This window comes from Protopterus annectens, chromosome 7.part0 (genome assembly GCF_019279795.1).
Source record: "Protopterus annectens isolate FY-2018-M chromosome 7.part0, PAN1.0, whole genome shotgun sequence".
NCBI lineage: Eukaryota > Metazoa > Chordata > Ceratodontiformes > Protopteridae > Protopterus > Protopterus annectens.
In genome coordinates, this window is record NC_056739.1 from 188,652,325 (window position 1) to 188,674,854 (window position 22,530).

A 22,530-nucleotide genomic window follows, 5' to 3' on the forward strand; every position below is an offset into this window, starting at 1 on the left:
TTTCTAGGCGTAGTGCGAGTTTTTGGCCTGGATGAAAAAGAGGACGTCTGTTTAATATAAGTGTCTGTAGGTCTGAATACACCCTCAGAAGCCGGTGCCTGCACAGCAGCTCCGGACCCATCCAAGGTAGACACATCCGCAGGTTCCATATTCGAAGAAGCATCTCGTGGCATACTGGACTCTGAATGGGTCTCAGTAGAGGCCTGCGAATCTGAAGTAGCGGGTATCAGGGGCTGCGAAAGCACCTCAATGAGTACCGGCGGACTGGCGACTAGCTTAATGGAAGCGTTGTTGGCAGTTTTGGACCTATGCGGTCTGTTTTTATCTTTACGTTTTTTCGGATGATCGGTAGTCGGATGGCTTAACAAAGCCATTTTGGAGTACACAGATTGAATACGAAAGTAATTGGCTGCAAAAATATCCCAACGACGAATAGTTTTTGGGCATTGAACAAGGCACAAAACCGAAAGCGAGGGACGTCGTGGTCTGGGCCTAAACAGGGGATTCAGTAAGAATGAAAATCTCTATGAGGTATTTGCTTTCCACAGGTAAGAAAATTGTTAACTTTTACTGACATCGGTTAGAGCAAGAAAAAGAATCCCCAACAGGATACTTATCTTTTTTGAAGACTTCGGGTCCGAAACTCGAAAATTAAAATTTCAGGAGTCGGCCGACCGGCACTTGCGAACTGCTACTGCTTCGGGCACCGTACGGCAAGAAAAACTGATGTAATGGCATCAGCTGCATGTTTTACACCCCTGACGACCTGACATCAGGGAAGAAGTGACAGCATCCGACACAGAAATCCCAGACCGGTATTCAGGTCGGCTGAGGGCTACCTGCAGGTAGATAACCCAAATGTAATGACTGCAACAGTGAAATACTAAGAACATCAACCTATCTAGCTCCACCAGCTGTGCACAGTGCATATACTGACTAACCTCATCTCCCTCAGGCTGCAGACAACCTTCTGCTGGACAGACTGCATCTTCATCCTCTGAGTCTTCAAATTCTGAATAAGAACCATCAGAAAGCACAGACAAAGATTCGCTCAGTCTCTTTTCTCTCTCCTTTTTCAGCTTTCTACCACTGATGTCCTTTGAGTGCTCCTGATTAAACTTGAACTTTTTTCTCTTGGAAGTGCTAAAATTTTTGTTTTCCTTCTTTTCACCCAGTACGTCATCCTTTTCATAACATCTCTTCTGCTTTTTGTCCACAACATACATGTCCTTCTTTACTGTAAAGCAAGCATTCTAACAGAAAAAAAAGAAAGAAAAGTTTAAAATTGTAAAGTAATTTATCCATAGCACACAATAAATCTAACATTCAAGCATAAAATTCTGACAGCAAAAAAGTTTAAAATGTAAACTTGGACCTCAATTACAATACCAGTGACTAGTGAATGGTAGAATGCGTTTCAAACAATGAAAAGTATGACAAAATATTCATTAAGGTTCACAGCAGCAAGACAGTGATGCCTAGAGTGCCTCTAACTGACCCACAAATAACATGTAAGTTGAGACACTCGTGCAATTTATTTATTGCCTTTTGTTTACAGGGATAGTCTGACTGGGCATTCAAGCCCATTTTCAGAGGAAGCATGGGGAGGAAAGCTCCATTAGAATTACAAAAAAAGAAAATTAAGAATTTACAAAGAAAAAAAATAACCTTTTTTTAATACTAGAAATGGGATTTTCAGGATCATCCAATGGGTAATACAATCAAGATAAAGCTTAATATGATTTGATTTCTGTAAATGTGTTATACAATAATTAACTGGTTGCATTTACGAATAAAACACTATACAAATTCCATCTCCAAAAGAGCAATAAAAATACAGTGCAGTTATAAACATAGATCGGATTTATTTACATTTACAGGACAAGGTAGGAGAGACAGAAAGTTAGGAGTTGCTGACAATCTAGCGATCTGAAAGAGAAAGTGTGCGTCAGTCAAGGGGTGAACAAGAACAGAGCAAAGATGACTCTAGGTACTGTTTTAGGTTGTGTTGAAAGTCAGATGGATAGCTGTCCTCTTTTAGTGGGACAGGCAGGGAGTTCCATTGTCTGACAACAAAGGAGTATTGCGACTCTCTAGCTGTATCACAGGATTTGGCAGTTATCTGTAGGCTGTGGTAATGCTTGGTGAAAGTGTGAACAGATGTCCAGGTGGCAGCCTCCAGGATGTCCCTGGTGGGGAATCCTCTGAGGAAAGCTGCATAGGTGGAAGATGGCTTTGCCCTCTGCCCCTGCAGCAAAGCTAACCAGTAATTGATCAAAATTTCTGAATGATTTACTCCTGTCTAGATAGAATCTGAGCTGTCTGTGCACATCTAGTGTGTGCAGGATCCTTTCCCTCTTGTTTTGTGGGTTAGGGAAAAAGGTGGGCAAATGAATGGATTGGTTGAGAGCCACACTGGACACCACTTTGGGCATGAAGGATGGGTTAGTCCTGAGGGAAACCCTGTCAGCATGGAAGATGATGAAGGGCTTTCAACAGCCATGAGTGCTTGTAGCTCGGAGACGCTTCTGGCTGAAGTGATGGCCAGAAGAAAAGCAGTCTTACAGGAGAGAAATTTTAACTCTGCTGAAGATGCTGGTTCGAAGGGGGGCAGGGTGAGCTTTTCCAACACAGGCTGAAGTGATGGCCAGAAGAAAGGCCGTCTTCCAGGAGAAAAATTGTAACTCTGCTGAAGATGCTGGTTCGAAGCTGAGCAGGGTGAGCTTTTCCAATACAAAGTTAAGGTCCCAAGCTGGGGTAGGTGCTCTTCTGGGTAGCCTCAAGTTGCTAGCCCCTCTTAGGAATTGTTTGATCAGAGGGTGAGAGAAAAGGTGTTAAGTGTGGAATTTAGCAGAGGCATGAATTTTAAATGGAGGAAAAAGAGAGTCCACTGTGTAGCAGGTCAGCTAGGTAATCCAGGATGAGAGGTAGGGAGGGCTGTGCCACATCGGTTCCCTTAGCCTGAATCCAGGTGCAGAACCTTTTCCATTTGTCAGCATAAAACTTTCTAGTGCCATCCAGGTGCAGAACCTTTTCCATTTGTCAGCATAAAACTTTCTAGTGCTAGGGCGTCTGGCCTAATGTATAACATCTAGAACCTGTTTACTGAGGTTGGCAAGATTGATCAGCAGTCAGGGAATAAGTAAGGCTGCCAAACTGAGGGTCTGCAATTGGGGATGCATGAATTCTCCTTCCCTCTGGGTCAGGAGGGTTGGGGTCTGAGTGAGATGCCATGGTGGCAGTAGGGACAGGTTGCGCAGCAGTGGGCACCAGTGCTGGCAATGCCAGTCTGGAGGTATAAGAATTGCCCTTGGTTTTTCCTCCCTTATTTTCAGCAGTACCCTGGTGATGAGAGCTAGAGGAAGAAATGCATAGACTGATAGACTGACCCAGGGGAAGGATAGGGCATCCACTTTCCAAGCCATGCAGTGATGCTCCTTGGTGCAGAACTTGCTGAGCTGATGGCTGATGTGGGAGGCAAAGAGGTCGACCTTCGGGATACCCCATTTTGGAGTTATTAGGGTGACAGTTCTTTTGTCTAGCTGCCACTCATGTGGGTCCAGAAGATTTCTGCTTAAGTGGCCTGCCAGAGAGTTTAGAGAACATGGCAGGAATTGTGCTAACAGGTAGAGTTGCATGGCAGAGGCTGTGTGCCAAAGGGTCATGGCCAGCCTGCACAGAGGGTAGGAGAGAGTCCCTGCCTGCTTGTTGATATACCACATCACATTGGTGTTATCGGTTTTACTCAGGAGAGCCCCTGGGGACAAGAGAGACCTGAAAGCTGTCAATGCATGCTGGTCAGCTAACATCTTTTTTTTTGGTTGATGTGCAGATGGATTTGCTGTTGTCTCCATTGGCACTGTATGCACCTGCTGTCCAGGTGTGCACTCCAGGCATAGTCTGATGCAGTTGTGGTGAGGGTCTGGGCGGCAGGGGGTGGTGAGAAAGGTAGTCCCTTGTTGTGGGAGCATGCTGCTACCCACGAAAGAAAATCTTTCCTTAGGCAAGGTATCATTGGTATAAGAGTTTCCAGGTCTTGAGTGTGTTGACACCAAAGGCTTTTTAGGTACTACTGAAGTTTCCTCATATGCAGTCTGGCATATGGAATGAGTAGAATGCAAGATGCCATGAACCACAGAGCCTGCAGGATTTTCCTTGCAGATAACTGGGGTCTGGTGGCTAGTTGAGAGAAGTAGGCTGTCAGGTAAGTTTGCTTTTCTGGTGTAAGGAATGCCATCTGGGATGTTGTATCCAGGGTTGCTCCCAGGAATATAATCCTTTGGGTGGGTACTAGTTTGGATTTCTTTTCGTTGATGGTGTACCCTAGGGAGGTCAGTAGGGACTTTACAAAGGCCAGGTGCTTGAGCAGCTTTTCTTGACTGTCTGCCTGAATTAGGCAGTCGTCTAAGTATGGGTAAATTTGGATATTTCTTTGCCTCAATGGCAGGAGCAAGACATTTTGTGAAAACTCTGGGAGCAGTAGCTACGCTAAAGGAAAGTGCAGAGAACTGAAAGTGCAGATATCCTGCCCTGAAATAGAGATATTTCCTGCATGATTCTCTAATAGTAATGTGGAGGTAGGCCTCTTAGGTCTAGGGCGGCTAGCCAAGCATCCTTAGAGAGCATGGGTAGAAGGTGCTGGAGGGCGAGCATTTTGAATTTTGGTATCACCAGGAAGGTGTTTAGAATGGATAGATTGAGGATGGGGTGCCAGGTGCCCTCTTTTTTGAGTACCAGAAATAGTCTGGAGTAGAAAACTTGGCCTTTTTGTTCTGCAGGAACGTGCTCTATTGCCCTCATAAAGAGGGCAGGGAAAGGACTTGCTTTTGTGCCTCTGCCCACTGGTTTGGCGGTAGATCTGGGAACCCTTTTGGGGTTGGAAGTGTGTGGAAAGAAAATTTGTATCCCTGGGACACTATGTTGAGGACCAAGCGGTCATTGCTAATGGTAGCCCAGGTGCTTGTGTGAAATGAGAGTTTTCCTCCTAGGGGTAAGTGAAGGTGGGCAGAGGGAGGAGAGTCATTGTGAGTTCTTACATGAGGGGGTGGCTTAGAACTCCCTGGTTTTGAAGTGGAGGAATTCCACTGTTTTGATCTCTGCATTCCCTGTGGCTGATGTCTGGCGGGTCTGCTTCCCCGGGGTCTGGGTTGAACTGACCTGGTGGGAGCACGAAAGGACCAGTGCTTGGAGGGGCAATGCCTGCTGAACCTCGATGGCTGGACCTGTAAGAAATCCTTAACTGTCTGCATAGATTTAGCTTTTTCTTCCATCTTTTTTAAGACCTCCTTTGCCTTAGTGCCAAATAAGTTGTCTTTGTGCAAGGGTGCATCCAATAATTTAGATTTAACATGGTCTGGCAAGGGCTGTTTCTTATGTCATGCATGCCTTCTAAGGACAGAACCAGTGACTGCTGCCCTGCAAGATACTTCCAGGGCATCAAAACCACAGTGCAAGGTGTGCTTAGTCACTTAACTCGCAGAATGCATTAACTCTTGTAATTCTTTAGATTTTGCACAAGCAGGAAAGGAAGACACTTTTTGTTTGAGGAGTTCCATGGTATGTTGCTGAAAATTTTAGCATACGGAACTGGCAATTTAGTGCTCTGATAGCAAGAGTAGCAGAGATGTATACTTTTTTACCCCATCTGTCTAGTGTTGGGGAAATCCCTATCTGATGGGGTGAGATTCTTAGCAGAGGTTGCTTTAATTCTTTTAGGCCCTTGAGAAATTACATCAGGGTCAGAAGTAGGATTTTTGAAAAGAAATTTGTGAGAGTCAGGGACTCTATACCAGTCAGGTTTTCTGGGTACAGGAGGGAGGGTATCAGGAGTCAAACTGGATTCCAGGAAAACATCTTCCACAACATCCAGGACTGGGGGAATGGCCAGAGGTCTGTACTGTGGAAGATCTAAGAATTCCCTGAGTCTCTTTTTAGACTGAGGGTAGTCCTGACATTCCCACTGAAAATGCTCCCTTAAGATATGAAGGGTTTCACCAAAGGAAATGTCCTCGGGTGGAGAGGCTGAAGGAATGGAATCCTCTGCATCAGAATCCTTACAAGCAGAGAGGGGTTGTATGTCTTCATATTCAGATGCATCAGAGTCATCAGACTCCTGTTCAGACAAAATTACTGGGGACAGATCTCTTGCCTCCCCTCATCAGCATGATAAGGTCTTCCACCATTTTAAGCATTTGAGACTGATGAAAGGAAGCAGGTGCCTGAGACTGGGTCGTCGGTTTCTTGGGGTGTGGTTCGTACCATGGGCCTTAGCAACTTGGTAGTTTTCTAAAGAACGGTAGGCACGAAAGAAGTCATTGGTTTGTGTCGAGAATTGGTAGTGCGAAGTACTTCCTCGGAAACCGGTGTCTGCTCAGCGGCTCTAGACCCATCCAAGGTTGAGACAACCGCAGGATCCTTAGTCGAAGAAGAGTTTTGCAGCACACCAGACTCTGAAAGGGTCTCGGTAGCGGCCTGCGAATCCACAGAAGCAGGAATCAAGGGCTGCGAAAGCGCCTCACTGAGGACCGGAGAACTGACTACTAGCTTAATGGAAGCGTCGCTGGTAGGTTTGGACCTTTGTGGTCTGTCTGTCTTTATCCTTACGTTTTTTTCGGAAGATCTGCTGTCGGATGGCTTACTGAAGCCATATCGGAATTAGAGGACTGCAAGCGAAAATATCTAGCTACAATAAGGGCCCAACGATGTATAGTTCTGGCATTGAACAAAGCACAAAAGTGACAGTGAGGGACGTTGTGGTCTGGGCCTAAGCAAGTGATGCAGTGAGAATGAAAGTCTCAGTGTGGTATTTGCTTTCCACAGGCGAGACAATTGTTAACTTTTTCTGACATCAGTTAGTGCAAGAAAAAAAGATCCTCAATGGGGTACTTAGCTTTAGAAGACTTCAGCTTTAATTCGGAAGACAAAACTTCGGTAGCAGCCGACCGGCACTCATGCGAAATGCTTCTGCTTCGGTCTACGTGGCAAGAAAGACTGATGTAATGGCGTTGGCTGCCTTACTTTATACTACCTATGACCTGACATCAGCCCTGAAGCCACAGCAACTTATGCAGAAATACTAAGCCTCTTGTATTCGGGCTGGCCGAGGGCTACCCTGGCAGGGATAACCCAAATGTGATGACTGCAACAGTGAAATACGAAGAACATCTAACCCTTGTGTTAAACCAACAGAAATAGAGAAAGGGGAACAGGTCCTGATTCCATTTTACGGCATGTTGTCTGCAGGAGGGACAGCTACAGAACCATGCAAGATCTGAATGAGACAGTGATAGGGAAGATATTTCATTGATTAAGAATTGGTGGGATACTGTGTCAAATGCTTTTGACAGATCTAGGAACAGGGAGAACATTAGATTACTCTTGTTTAGGCTGATATTTACTGATTTTGAGAAACTAGGCAAACTATGCTGTGTGGGATTGAGTCGTTTGTTACTTATGAGACGGGTTATGAGTTGGGAATGTAATCATCTTTCTAACAGTTAGGTAGAAAGAAGAGAATTGTAATGGGGCAGTAGCTGGAAAGGTCTGTGGCGGAAACACTTTTGTGAAGTGGTACAGTATGTGATTTTTTTTCCAGACAGTGAGTACACAGCTTTCTGTGATGGATCTAGTTATTAGTATTGACATGGGGTACACCAGGAAATCAGCAGCTAGCTTAAGGTACCTGGGTGGGAGTCTGTCAGCAGCTGGTGCAGTGGTTTTCAGTTTCTGAAGATAATTTTTGATAGTTAAGGTAGGCATTTGGCGGAAAGAAGAGACAGGAGAATTGTGAATATTGTTGGTGGGGATAAAGAGATAGGAGGGGTTACCTAGATACTAGGAGAGAGAGGCCATACTGAATCAAGTGTGTGCTGAACTGGATGGTTATGGGGTCCATGTCTTTGTTTCTGGTAGGAGGTGGGGTGGTTGTTTGACTGGGGTAATTCCAGGGTTTTTCTGACTGTTCAGAATTGACTGGGATAACAGTGATGTTTGCTTTGCAGTGAGTGAAAGAATGTAATTTTGTCTGGTTTGACCTCTTATTTCAATTTTTAAGTTGTTAAACTTTGCCACTTTTGTTGTGTTCCATCTTTATAACACGTCTTCCAAGCTTTGCCTCTGTTTAGCATGAGCAGTATGGTTTCTTTTTTGATAAATGGAACAGGGTTACTTTTGGTTCTTTTTGTTCTTATGGGAGCGAACAGATTTAGTATGGTAAGGAATGTTTTACTGAAATGGGTAACGGCATCTTCTAGTGGTACTTTTTAGGAGTATTACAATTGTATTGGGAGAGGAAGTTTATAAAGCTGTCTGTTAAAAGAAGAAAGTCTGTGTATTTGGTTTAATACTGTATGCATACCTCTCAATCTGTTAGATCAAGAAAGCTGGACAAAGTCATAAATAAAAGTGGGACAAAGGTCCAAAAATAGGGACAAGTTTTAAATATTGCTCTTACAAACTTAGAAAGTTGACAGAACAGGTTTTGCATTAGCATGAATTTTCTAAAGGCTAAGAAGTCTGAAGCTCAAATTTTCTAACTTTAGTATTTAATGATTTGCCAGAAAATTAAAATTTTTTGAAAAACGAACCAAAAATATGAGGTGAAAATCTGTACAGTTGAGAGGTATGAGTATGTTTGGGAGTGAGACTAGTTTGTCTTGTAATAAATGTGGGGAGATGGTCAGTGATGTCCTGGAGACAGCCAAAGGTGTTTATGTTTGAGGGTGAGGTGGTAAGAATCCAATATAGTAGTGAGTGCCCTTTGCCGTGTTAATCCATTCTAGAGGGTGAGCTGATTACTTGAGTGAAACTGAACAGGTTAATAGAAAGGACAGGGAAGTTGGTGTTTACAAGTAAACAGTCTATATTCATATAACCAAATATAATATTTTCTTTATTTACATAACTGGAAAGCCACTGAAGGTCATCTTCAAGAATGACAAAGTTATTGCCTGGTGGAATACATACAGCAGCACAGCAAATAGTTTTGTGCTTGTTCAGATGTAGGGGGTAATAGATATTTCTGTGATAGGACAATCATGGTGACTCAGTAGGTATCCGGTGATGTTTAGTGTGTGATTAAAAATATTGCAACGCCTCTAACTTTTTGTATACTCTATCACTTCCGATATTGTATCATGGGAGAAGCATTTCTTCATCTTTAGTATTTGGTTTTAGCCAAGTTTCAGGGATTAGAATGCCTGGGTTATGTGCAGCAATGCATGTGTGAACATCTGGATTTTTGTTGTACATGCTCATGAGTTTATGTGCATTAACAGTAGGTTGTAGTTAGAATTAGTGGGTTTTATATTTATAATACTGACAGGTTAGATGGGGTTTGGTTGGTTTTAAGGGATGGCCCAGGGTTTGGGTGGATGTCTCCACACAGTGGAAGTGTGGTGAGAGAAGTTGTACCATTTTTTATATTCATCTCTCGGGTCTGATATGGACATATGGGTCTGGTCATTTGCTCTGATGTAGCTTTAAGTGAAATGGCCTGAGTTCCTAATGGAGACAGATTTTTGTGCAATTTTGTAGTTGATGGTTGGGTGCTTATTGACTAGGAGAATACAGTTGGGGAAGGAGAGTAAGGTAGATGTGGCAATAGTGAGTATGCTTAGTGTAACTGAGAGCAGACTGGAGAAGCAGCATATTATACACAAGAAGGGGAAGACAGTGTTACCTGGATGGAAGTTAGATGCCATTTTTGATGAAAGTAGATTGGGAGAAATTAGTTAGTTGGGCCTGACAAGAGTTTGCAAGTTGAGGAGCTAGGCCAGTTGGATGAGTCAGTGAATTTGGTTGGTTGTGCTGTTGTAGGGGCTGGGGGACAGAATGGTACAAGTTTAGATGAAGTAGGAGTGGGTGGGAGTAGGGTGTTGCAGATTAGCCTGAGCATAGAGGGGGCAAACGGAACAGGCTGAGAAGGTGGTACAGCTGCCATGGGTGAAAGAAATATTTGTAAGCCTGAAAGTTATACAGAAATAGACAAGTTACTGAGGTGAAAGAAGAGACTTAAGTGTATTACCAGTACGCGAACTACAAAGGTGTGTGAGGCAGAATGATGTAGTTAGGACGAAAGTTTGTAAAAAGGAGAAAATAACTTGCTCTTAATTACTTTTAAAGCTATCTGCATGTAACGCACAGAGTAGACATTGTTTATTCATTAGTTAGTGAAAAGTTCAGGGCATGGAAAAGGGAAGAAGCAAATCAACACAGAACTGCCTATACAGGCAAACAAGGAGAGTCTCACCAAAGCAGTAGTTGGATAAAGCAACTAAGAAAATGCAGGCTACCAGCAAGAGTAGGATGTAGCTCATCAGTTAGAGGGAAGTGGAGGGATTAAGGTGCGGTGGAGGCTATTTTTGACTCGAGTTAAAACAGTCAAAAAGCAGACCACTAACTACTGGCCAAGCAAAGAAGAGACAAACTTGGTACTATTTTCAGAGCATGACTATGATAGCAGAACAAACAAGTAAATTCACCCTACACTGATCAAAAGACAACTCTGTATACATTTGCAGAGCTGGATGCTGTATTTATTCTGCTGTAGTCTTTGGGGTGGGAAGTACAGTCCACAACTACATGGATTAAAATATGTCTGTGTATTTGCAGGGCTAGATATTGCATTAATTGTGCTGTAGTCTTTGGGGTGGAGGTGGTGAAGTCCATAACTATCTGAAAGATGCAAGAGGCTGAGGATGGATGATTCAAAATGTGTGAGAGATCTCATTTGTGTATTTCAAATAAAACTATTGCAACGCTACTACTGTGGAGCCTACACAAAACGTTACTGAGCAAAGTACTAACAGTTAATCTATGAAGTTACTCCTAAGAGAATGGTTGAGCAATACATAAATTACAAGCATTATACAAAGGCATACATACTACTACATGGTCAGAAAGAAAAAGTACAGTTTTGTACCTACGATAAATGTAGATGTCCGAACAGGATAGCATCTGCAGTCATAACAAATGGGTTATCCTGTCGTCAGGCAGCCCTTCGGTCGGCCGGATTCCAAAGTCTGGGTCCGGCTTCGGCTGATGTCGCACTTCACCCGACGTCATCTCTGTTGGTCTTCGGGTATAAAGGCATCAGCCGACGCCATTTTCCTCAGTGTTTCTTGCCCCAGATGCCAGTTGCCCTCTTGGTAAGCTAAATTTTGGATAAATGCCAATGTTTCCAAAAAAGTAGAAGGCAAACACAAAAAATAACAATGTATGTACATATATACAAACAAATACACCATAAGAGACTCCCCCCCAGCTAGCTATTAGGAGGGTAAATACCCTAGGAGTACCACAGAGGGGAAGGAGGGTGGGTAATCCTGACTGCAGATGCTATCCTGTTCGGACATCTACATTTATGGTAGGTACAAAACTGTACTATGTCCTTCAAGGATGCATCTGCAGTCATAACAAAATGGTAGAATACCATAGCCAACTAGGGGAGGAGGAAGAAGAATTATGGTGTAGTTAGGATCCCTTGCAGTACAGCAGTGGCAAACCCTGCTCGGGATCTAGAGTAGAGAGGTAAATTATAATGCTTGGCAAATGTATGCACGGAGGTCCAAGTAGCCGCCTCAATAATGTCCTTGGTTGCCACTCCTCGTAAGAAAGCTGTGGTAGTGGCTGTAGCCCTTGTAGAATGAGGTCTTATGTTCTGTGGAATTGGTTTTCCGTGGTAGGAGTAACAGAATCTTATGCAATTTCCTATCCATTTGGAGATTGTCTGTTTGGAAATTGCTTTTCCTTCCCTTCCTGTTGCATAGGCTACTAAATGCTGGTCAGTTTTTCTGTCACCTTTGGTTCTGTCCAGGTAGTAGCGTAACTGTCTATGTACATCCAAGGTATGCAGCAGTCTTTCCCCCCTGTTCTGTGGATTGGGAAAGAAGGTAGGTAGGTGGATTGCCTGGTTTAAAGACACTCTGGATACCACCTTAGGCATAAATGTAGGATTAGTTCTCATGGACACCCTGTCTTGATGGAAGATTAGGAAGGGTTGTACTGCCATTAAGGCCTGTAGTTCCGAAACCCTCCTTGCTGAAGTAATTGCCAGTAGGAAAGCAGTTTTCCATGATAGGTGTTGAAGATCTGCTGTTGCTGCTGGTTCAAATGGAGGGAGTGTCAATTTTTCTAGCACAAAGTTCAAGTCCCATGCTGGTAGTGGTGGTTTCCTAGGAGGTTTTACATTCTTGATCCCTCTGAGGAACTGCCTGAGTAGAGAATGCGAAAAGACAGGTGGATCGAAGCTGTATTCTGCTGAAATAGCTGATGCATGTATCTTGATGGAGGAATAGGACAGGCCTGTATGTAGAAGCTCTGCCAAGTACTCCAGGATGTTAGCAATATCTATGTTCGACACATCTTTTCCTCTTTCAGTACTCCAAATGACAAATCTTTTCCATTTTCCTGCATAGTTCCTTCTGGTTGAAGGTCTGCGGGCTTCAAGGATAATGTCTTTAACCCTTTGGGATAGGTCTGGGTTAGTTGCTGCTATATGATGTTCCAGGCAGTCAGTTGCAAGGTTTTTAGGTTTGGGTGCATGATGTTGTAGTTGTTCTGAGTTAACATCAAAGGCATCAGGGGTATTGACCACATTCTCCCCTGAGACATGCTCCTCAGCAATGGATACCAGTGTTGTCTTGGCCAATTCGGAGCTATCAGGATTATCCTTGGGCGTTCCTCTTTGATTTTCAGTAGTACCTTGTGCATCAAAGGAAGAGGTGGAAATGCATATGCTGTCAGGCCTTTCCAACTGAAGGACAGAGAGTCCACCTTCCATGCAAGTGGGTGGTATGTCCTTGTGCAGAATTTTTTGAGCTGGTGATTGAGTGGGGATGCGAATAGGTCTATTTGTGGCATTCCCCATTTCTTTGTGATGGCCTTGAAGATGTCCGGGTGTAGCATCCATTCGTGAGCATCCGAGGTGGTTCTGCTTAACATGTCTGCTAGGGTGTTTTCTTTTCCCGGCACAAATATTGCCTGTAACTGGATGTTGTAGCTCAGAGCCATATTCCAAAGGTCCAGAGTCATTCTGCATAGGGGGTATGAATGAGTACCTCCCTGTTTGTTGATGTACCACATGACTGTGATGTTGTCATTCCTTATCATTAAATGGCCTTCTTTGAGGAATGGTCTGAATTTCTGGATTGCTAGTTTTACTGCCAGCATTTCTTTTTGGTTTATGTGCAGGTGCAGCTGGTCTGGAGTCCACAATCCTTGTATGCATTTGTCCAACATGTGCGCCCCCCAGCCTAGGTCTGAGGCGTCCGTTGTGATGGTTTGGCTTGCTTGAGAGTTGTGGAAGGGCAAGCCTGGGTTTGACTGGCATGCTTGAGACCACCATAGGAACTCCTGTTTCAGGCATGGGATTAGTGGGATTTTGGTTTCTAAGCTGTGCCTGTGTTGAGACCATAAATTCTTTAGGTACCACTGTAGCTTTCTCATATGCAGTCTGGCATGTGGGACCAAGATTATGCATGATGCCATGTAGCCCAAGGCCTGCAGTACTTTTCTTGCTGTTAGTTTGTTCTGCTTTGTTAATGCCAAGAAGTAAAGAGGAGTTGTTTTGTTTTTCTGCAGTTAGGAATGCCATTTGTTTTGCTGTGTCCAATTCCGCACCCAAGAATGTTCTTGTTTGGGATGGTATCAGTCTTGACTTTTGTAAACTGACTGTGTATCCCAGGGCTTGTAGTAAGCAAATGACTCTTTGTAAATCTGTTGTCAGCTTGCTTTTGTTGTCCGCTTGTAACAGGCAGTCGTCCAGGTATGGATAAATTTGGATTCCTGTAGCCTGCAGTGAGCGATTACTGATGCCAGGCATTTTTTGAATACTCTGGGGCCAGTAGATAAGCCAAAGGGCAATGCTGAGAATTGATAATGCTCTGATCCTGCAAGAAATCTGAGGTATCTTCTGCAATTTGGTCGTATGGGGACGTGCAGGTATGCCTCCTTGAGATCTAGAGTTACCAGCCAACACTCCTTGCCCAGCATGGGAAGAAGTTGCTGTAGGGTCAGCATTTTGAATTTTGGGACAATGATGTATGTGTTTAAGACGGACAGGTCGAGAATAGGTCTCCAACTTTTCTCTTTTCTTGGTACTAGGAAGAGTCTGGAGTAGAATCCTTTGCCCTGTTCTGTTATTGGTACTCTTTCCACAGCTCTTATCTTTGTTAATTGCGCTATCTGCTTTAGAGCTTCTGTTTTTTGATTTGGAGGTAGGTTTGGCATTCCTCTTTTTACTGGTAAGGTGTGGAAGTGGAACCTGTAGCCTTGGTCTATGGTTTGCAAAATCCACTTGTCTTTTGTGATATAGTGCCAATTTTTCGAAAATAAGGCTAACTTTCTGCCTAAAGGTGCTGTTATTTGCTCCGTGGTAGGCGGTGTCAGAGCCAAGTCACTGTGACTGTCCTGTTGCAGTGGCAGTGGTTGTGTCTGTGCCTCGGTTATTGCCTTGCCACTGTCGTCCTCTGTAGGCACCTCCTCTGGATTGATTTCTGCCTCTAGAGCGTCTATTCCTGCCTCTTTGAGATTTTGAGGAGTCTGGAAATGACCAATTTTTGGCAGGCCAGTTCCTGCTAAACCTTGGGGGCTGAACCTGTAAGAAATCCTTAACTGTTTGTACAGATTTTGCCTTCTCTTCCATTTTCTTCATTACTTGCTGAGCAGGTGTACCAAATAGACTGGCCTTATCCATAGGAGCATCTAACAGCTTTGCTTTAACATGATCTGCAAGACCTGTTCTTTCAACCATGCATGCCTTCTTATCACTGTGCCAGTCATGGCTGATCTAAATGAAGCCTCCAGTGCATCATAGCCACATTTTAAAGAATGGTTACTAACCTGCTGAATGTTATTCACCATTTCTAAAACATATTTCTTATCTAAGGAGTCATCAGTGGACAGCTTCTTAGTTAACTGATCAAGCATAAACTCTTGGTATTGGATCATATGAAACTGACAGTTTAAAGCTCTAGCTGAGAGAGTAGCAGAGGTGTAAACTTTTTTCCCCCATCTCTCTAAGGACCTGGATTCCCTTTCAGAAGGAATAGGGTTTTATGCTGAGGTCGAGGCTACTGCCTTAGGCCCCTGGGATATAGTCTCAGGATCTGCAAGTGGGGCCTTGTATAGGTGGTGATGAGTGTCTGGCACCCTGTAAAATCTATCTGGTTTGGCAGGGGCTGGAGGTAAAGTATCAGGAGCAGTGCAAACATCATTAAATGCATCATCCACAACAGGCAGTACTGGAGGTATAGCTAAGGGCCTATGTTGTGGTAGGTGCAGAAATGTCCTAAGCCTTTTTCTGGAATCTGAGAAATCTTGACCCTGCCATTGGAATTGTTCTCTCATGGCATGTAAGGTTTCCCCAAAGGAAAATTCCTCTGGTGGAGAGGCGGATGGAATGGATTCCTCAGCATCGGAATCTTCATAAGTAGAAAAAGGAGCCTCTGGCTGGTCTGTAATGTCTGAGTCATCCGAAGAATCATCAGAGGACACTGGCTCGGGGGGCTCTGCTCTAGGTCTCTTTTCTGGGGGCTGAGAGGCCCTATCTGGGTGAGATTGGGATCCCCTAATTAAGGATATTAAATCCTCTGCCAGAGTAAGCATTTGTGAACTAGAAGTGGGCCTGTGTGAGGGGGGCTTAACAGGCACTGATTTAACAGTTTTGGCTGCTTTAGCCCTGGCAAAGGCCTTAATAGACATGGCTGCAGGAGGCCTAGCAGCACCACGTGCTGGGGTAGAGACATCCAAAGGAATGGTGTCTGATAAATCACTAGGAACCACAGTAGTAGGCAAAACTTCTGAGGCCGATTCAACTAAGGTAGCAGGAGCCTCAGTAGTAGTCATGGATTCGGCTGAAGATTGACCGGTTTTCTCGGTTTCGGCCGAAACCGAGACACTCGCGGCTTGCTTAACCGTGGTTTTGGCCGAAACCGCGGACCGTGAGTGTCGGTCTTTATCTTTGCGTTTTTTAACAATTTGGGTAGTCGGAGGATCTGACGGCATAATGTACGCAAAATCTGAGCCGAAAAACTGTTCAGCAAACTCCGACCGACGCCTAAGCGTTCGTCGGTTGAAGGAAGCACAGGCCGAACAGGCTGCTACGTCGTGGTCTGGGCCTAAGCAAGGCAGGCAGTAAGAGTGGAAATCTTTATGAGGTATTTGTTTCCCACAAGTTAAACAGTTATTGACTTTTTCTGACATCGGCTGAGGCAAGAAAGAGTCCCCAATGGGGTACTTAGCTTTTTAGGAGTCTTCGAAGTAGTATTCGGTAGTAGTAATCTCTGGATCTGACCGACTGGCACTTGCGAACAGCTTCTGCTTCGGGCGCCGCGCGGCAAGAAAGACTGAGGAAAATGGCGTCGGCTGATGCCTTTATACCCAAAGACCAACAGAGATGACGTCGGGTGAAGTGCGACATCAGCCGAAGCCGGACCCAGACTTTGGAATCCGGCCGACCGAAGGGCTGCCTGACGACAGGACAACCCATTTGTTATGACTGCAGATGCATCCTTGAAGGACATCTGTACACATATAAGTACTAACCACAAAAAACTTATGAAGAGTGCTCATACAGCAGGGTAATTAGTAAACTCATTTTTTTCACGCTTAGGTTAAAAACTTCTACGAGTAGAAATTCAAGATCACAAGTTCTGCTCAATGGTTTAGCATAAAAACAAGAATATCACAACTTCAAAGCTAAAGGATTCCTCTTAGAAACATAAAAAGAAAGTTTCCATGAACCACTGGCTTTACCTCTAAAGGCAAGTAGCTCCAGATAAAAGTGATCTGCTCCACACAATACAGAACTGCAGGACTGAGGTCCATCTACTTGAAAACCTTTAGGACTCGGACTGCAGGTATTTAATGAGCATGTGAAACTTTCTCATGTTTTAACTCTCTTCTTCTGTACTCCTAACTCTCCAGATCTCCACAGTGCTGCTTATAAGTGAACAAAGAACAAATAAAACATGAAAACATAAGCGACAACACAGTACTCCCTTCTACACCTTGGCTCTCCAAGACCAAAGGAAGGAGGATGAGCTCAGCATGGACTTAACCACGTAAGCTCTAAAGGAAGGAGGATAAGCTCTGCATGGACTTGACCACGTAAGCTCTAAAGGAAGGAGGATGAGCTCAGCATGGACTTGACCACGTAAGCTATACCTTTATTTTAAATACATACATTCATACCTGACATGATCTCGTCCATCTTCTTCAAAATCTTTAGGGCAGAGTTTAGACCTTGTCTACCCATTCAAAACCTTTAGGACAGAGTCCCAGCCTCACCTTCCCATTTAGAACCTTGAGGACAGAGTCCCCAGCTCATCTTCCCTTCAAAACTTTTAGGATAAAGTCCTTAGCTCATTTTCCTATGCTGTGTCATGAAAGTATATCTCGTAAATTTTAATCATAAGGGATGACAGGGACATCACACATAGTCTGTATTGTGTTTAGCAAATGTGCTAAGAAAAGTAAATGACCGAGATGCAAAGATATCAAAAGATACAGATGTACTAAAGGTATGGCAGGCAGTTCCTCATAATACGTTGTATGAACCTGTATGTATTTTGAAAGCCTCTTGTATAATATATGTGTTAGCCCCAACTTGTTATAAGCAACACAAAGTCCTTTTTTAAAGGACAAACGCAAGCAGAATCATGGTTGCCTCTGCACATTCACACAATGTAAAATATGCTCCCCTCTTCTGAAGTAATTTAGTGAAAAAATACAAGATTTACTGGCTGGTTCAAGACTGATTCAGTGGCTACTCTGGGCATAAAGGTATATACTTTGCTTAAAATGCCTTGCATACTTTACAAAAGAAGATCAGGTAAAAAGGGTTAACACAAGCCTGCACTTCTAACATTCTTGCATAACTGACTGCCATAAGACAACCAATTTTTAATTCAACATGTGCAGGAAATTAATTATGAGAGGTCTGAACACTGCCTGCTAAGTGAACTGGACAAGCAACAGCTTAACTAACATTTGAAGATACACTGGCAAGCAGTCCTGTGAAAGACAAATTAAGTTTGAACATGTGTGAAGTGAATAAGATGCACACGTTCCTTCCTGGCAGCTTTAGTATTTTGACGCATTTAACATAAAACACTGCATAATTTAATTCACTCAAAAGGTAGCTAGTACAATTTTCCTTAGGGCTAAAAGTTTATGTTTACTGAAAAGTCTGCTGTTCTTCATACTTGGAAGGAAAACATTGACAGAAGAATGGATAGCAGCAAGTTTAAGGGGAACTGCAGTCTCTAAGATGCACTTTAGCATGAGCACCCTTAATTTTAGAATAGGCAGTGCCTTTTGTTTCAGCTGTGAATTTGAGGCAACTGCTCATATTCTGGGGGTTTGGGGGATAGCTTTTTTTAATTGGAAAATGCATGTAGCTGTGCATTTGTTTTTACATTAAAAATGGATATGATGGCTTTTAAATATATTTACTTTTTGAGCATTTTCATTTAAGCAAAGTCTTGAAAATATGAGGCTCAAATGGAAAGGAAATAAGCAGCTACATATGAGGTCAGCTTGCCAAACAGTGTGTGCATATAAGCTAAAAGTTGGAAATGTATAACTTCAAAGGAAATGTCCTGTACAAGAGGTGGGAGTAATAGCTTCCTATCATAACGGTGATTCTGTACAACTGTGGAAAGTAAATGACATTGGAGATATAGACAAAAAGCAAAGTACTGAATTACATTGTGTAGTACAGGGTGCAAACAGCAATGCTGAGGAGACACATTTGGATAGAAATAAGCATGTGGATTTTGACAAAAAAATAACTCAGGGTGGACAATCAGTAGAATATAAGGGACAAAAGGAAAGGGAGAATAATAATGATTGAAGTGTGCTCTAATAGATTCACAAATTGTTACTAGGCTAATGACCTGGGGGTGCTTTCTAAGCCTAGCCAAGTTTTTACAGTGATAGAAAAATGAAGAGACAACAATGGTGGATTTGTGGTAGTAAGGGGTTGTAGAAAATTCCACCTAAACTGCTATTAAGGAGCTTCAGAGAGTTTTGAGAGAAACAAGTTTTCAGAAGGGAATATTCCTTATGAGTGGGGACCGGAGCTTGATTTAAAATACTGAAGATGAATAGGGGGACCTAGAAGAGGAACTTAACAAAAAGAGGATACATTTTAGAAGTAGTTTATGACAATATAAGGTAAAGAAGATATAAATTTACTAACAGGAATATAGAATGTATAAATTACTCTCCAAAGTACAATATATGGGGGCTAGACTGGATAAAAATTATATTTCACATGGTCATGAGTATTTAATTGAAAACTTTTTTTAAACACCTTTATTAAATTATCACTTGAGACATAGGCAAACATATATTAACATAAAACAGACCATATTAACATGTTTTCCATTTACATACATTAAGCACCACACATTTTTTCTTTTTAACTATTTGTCCATTACATAAATTGCTGAATTCTTGCCCTCGCTTAAACCTCACTCCTCCTCCTGAACATTATTCTGCATGTATTGTTCCCAAACTTCCATTTATTTCTAAGCAATTTGCTCCTTCCTTTTCCTAAAGATCCCTCTTTCAGCTCTTTTCTCTTTTACAAAATTCAATAATCTGAATACAGCTGGTTTAGACTTTGATTTCCATTTTCTAGTAACTGCTTTTTTTGGCAGTCAGCAGAATTAAACTTAGTAATTCCTTACTATGTCTAGGCAATTCAGATTGTGTTCCAGCTCAGCATAATCACTTCCTTAGTTAACAGCCATTTGCTTACCAGATATTTAAAATGTACTCTGTAAGGAATTTTTAAAATCTGCCAGCTCATTGTACTCCAAAAACATACACTCCCAAGTACCACTTTCTTCCCCATTACACCTCCAACACATGCCATCTACTTGAGGAAAAACACTTTTGGAGTCTACTTAGGATATAAAAGTAGCTATGCAAACACATGAAGCTTGAACTACTTTTTGATGAACAGCTACAGGATTCTTACCAGTATTTTCTCAATAACTTTTCTAGCCGATATCCTTTCAGATTCTCTACACTTTTGCTAGCATCCAGGTAGTGTACCTACTAGCTAACAGACTTTTACTCAAGCTAACAGTATTCACTGACTACCACTTCTCCATTTCCTTTTTTCATACTGGGAGAGCTGAAATTAAGCTGTTGATCAATGTGTAGCCATCTTGGAAGTCCTATTTAATTTAATTTGACACACCTCCAATAACTACTTCAGATCATGCACCAACAACAAAGATGCAGGACACTAAAGTAAACACGAGACACTGTCATTTCCAATTTACCTATTAAAAAAGAATTTAAGGAATGTGAGTGAAAATGAATTGAGAGTTAAGGAAAATAGAAACATTCAGACAAGATTAACTCGCGAGTGGGACAAAATTTAAATGGAGTTTAAAGACATATAATGGAAAATAAGAATTACTTAAATATGTTGATAAAGGCTTAAGTACTGAAGAATACTAGAATCTCTCAATACAAGAAAACACCTGCAGACTGCTAAAGGGAAAATGTGAGTATCTGAATAATATACATGAATTTACAAAGAATAGTTGTGTAAAATCTTACCATAACAATAGATGTCCTTCTCTTCCTTGTGGCAGTATTCTAACATGTGGGATCCTCTGCCCAAGGCGACCCAAACATCCAGCTCATATACAAAAGTTTAGCCTTGGCTGCTGTATGGTCTGTGGGATGTCACATGCAGGGACAATAAACCATGGGCCATAAATGTGACGTCCACATGGACGGACCTCAAAATTGAATGCCTCAGTCGGACAATAGTCTAAGGCAAGCTGAAGGGGTGCCATCCAGAAAGGGAAAAAGGACTTGGAGGGGGGATAGGAATACTGCAACATGGAAGAGAAAGACATCTATGGTTATAGTAAGACTTTACACAACTATTCTATGTTCTTCTGTTCTCATGTTGCATTACTCTAACGTGGGAGAGTATCAAAGCTCAACCTGTGTTATGGGAGGTGGAAGAGGATGCAGTCTCCAAGAATCCAAGAAGGATGGCTTTAGCAAATCCTGCCCTAGCTTTAGAGATGCAGTCCAGTTTATAATGTTTACTGAAATTGTGGACTAAAGACCATGTGCAGCCTCTAAAATGGTGGCTGTATCTAGCCCTCTGAAGAATGCCCCTGTGGAGGCCACTGCTCTGGTTGAGTGGCCTCTGACTATGTAGGGTAAAGCTAAATGCCAAAAAGTGCATAGTCATCCCCTTTGGAAAAAACAAAGTGCCCACAAATTACCACATAGGTGGTAATCCATTAAGTACGGAAGAAGTAATTAGGGACTTGGGGACCCAAGTAGATAGCTATCTCTCCTTTGACAATCACGTTGCCAAAGTGGTTAGAAAGACCTTCTATATAGCCCACCTTATCATGAAAGGGTTCACATCTAGATCAAGAGAGGTCATTGTGCCCCTCTACTCATCACTTATCAGGCCCATAATTGAGTACAATGCCCCGTTTGGGATGTACCTTAACCGACACCTTCAGCAACTGGAAAGACCACAAAAGTATCTCACCAAGAGGATCAAGGGGCTCAAACAGATGCCCTATGCAGTTCGGCTAAAGAAACTCCAGCTCTACTCAGTTGCGTACCGCCTACTCAGAGGTGATCTGTGTCTGACGTATAAAGCCATGTCCAACCCAGAATTAATGGACATGCTTCACCTCAGGAAATCTAAATCCCTTAGAGCTACACGCTCCAGGGACCTGAACCTCAGCACAGAAATAAATAGGACATGCTGGAGGGACAGATTCATATCCCAGAGGCTCCCTCACTCTGGAACAAAATCCCAATCCATGTCAGGCAGAGCCCCTCACTGACCCTCTTCAAGAGAAATCTTGACGAATGGATGGGAGATCGTAAGTTTACCCCTGGGATCTCTTCTGTGTCACTGCTTGACAGAGGTACAGTAAACAAACCTTAAAAGGGCTACCGTCTGTGACCTACTATACAGAGGCACAGTCAACTAATCTAAAAGGGTGGCGAAAGCCAAACATACTCTGGCTAGGCTTATAAATGCCCTAGGGCAGACAGCCTAGTATCAACCTATGAACGGTTTCTCATGGAAGAAACAGCAGAAAGATATTGTCTTGGAAATCCACGAAGATATAGTTTTGATGGATACAGCTTTCTCCAGAGCCCTGGGGTGAAAGGATACAAATAACTGGTTGGACTTTGATATTCTTAGTCTTATTCAGATACAATCCGAGTTGTCTGTGAAAATGAAGGGAACGGAGCGCACACACACACTGTTATTCTGAGGGGAAGGAAAGAAGGTGGGTAAATGAATGGATTGGTTAAGGGATAGTTCACTGACCACTTTAGGCATGAAGGAGGGGTTTGTGCAAAGAGACCCTATCCATATTAAGAGGTAAGGTGGGTTAGCCATGAACGCTTGTAACTCAGACTCTTCTGGCCAAAGTTAAGGCTACAAGAAGCACTGTTTTCCAAGTGCACAGCTTTAAATTGGCTGATGCTGCAGGCTCAAATGGAGCAGTA

The 22,530-nt window shown here is 42.9% G+C and overlaps 1 protein-coding gene across 1 annotated transcript in view; it reads right to left on the reverse strand.

The window, feature by feature from the left end:
• KDM5B (lysine demethylase 5B) overlaps positions 1-22,530 on the reverse strand; it is a 2,307,736-nt gene that overhangs the window by 50,053 nt on the left and 2,235,153 nt on the right. The window contains exon 24 of the mRNA XM_044076151.1: positions 942-1,253. Coding sequence (XP_043932086.1) covers positions 942-1,253 — 312 coding nt within the window. The remainder of the gene's footprint in view (positions 1-941; positions 1,254-22,530) is intronic.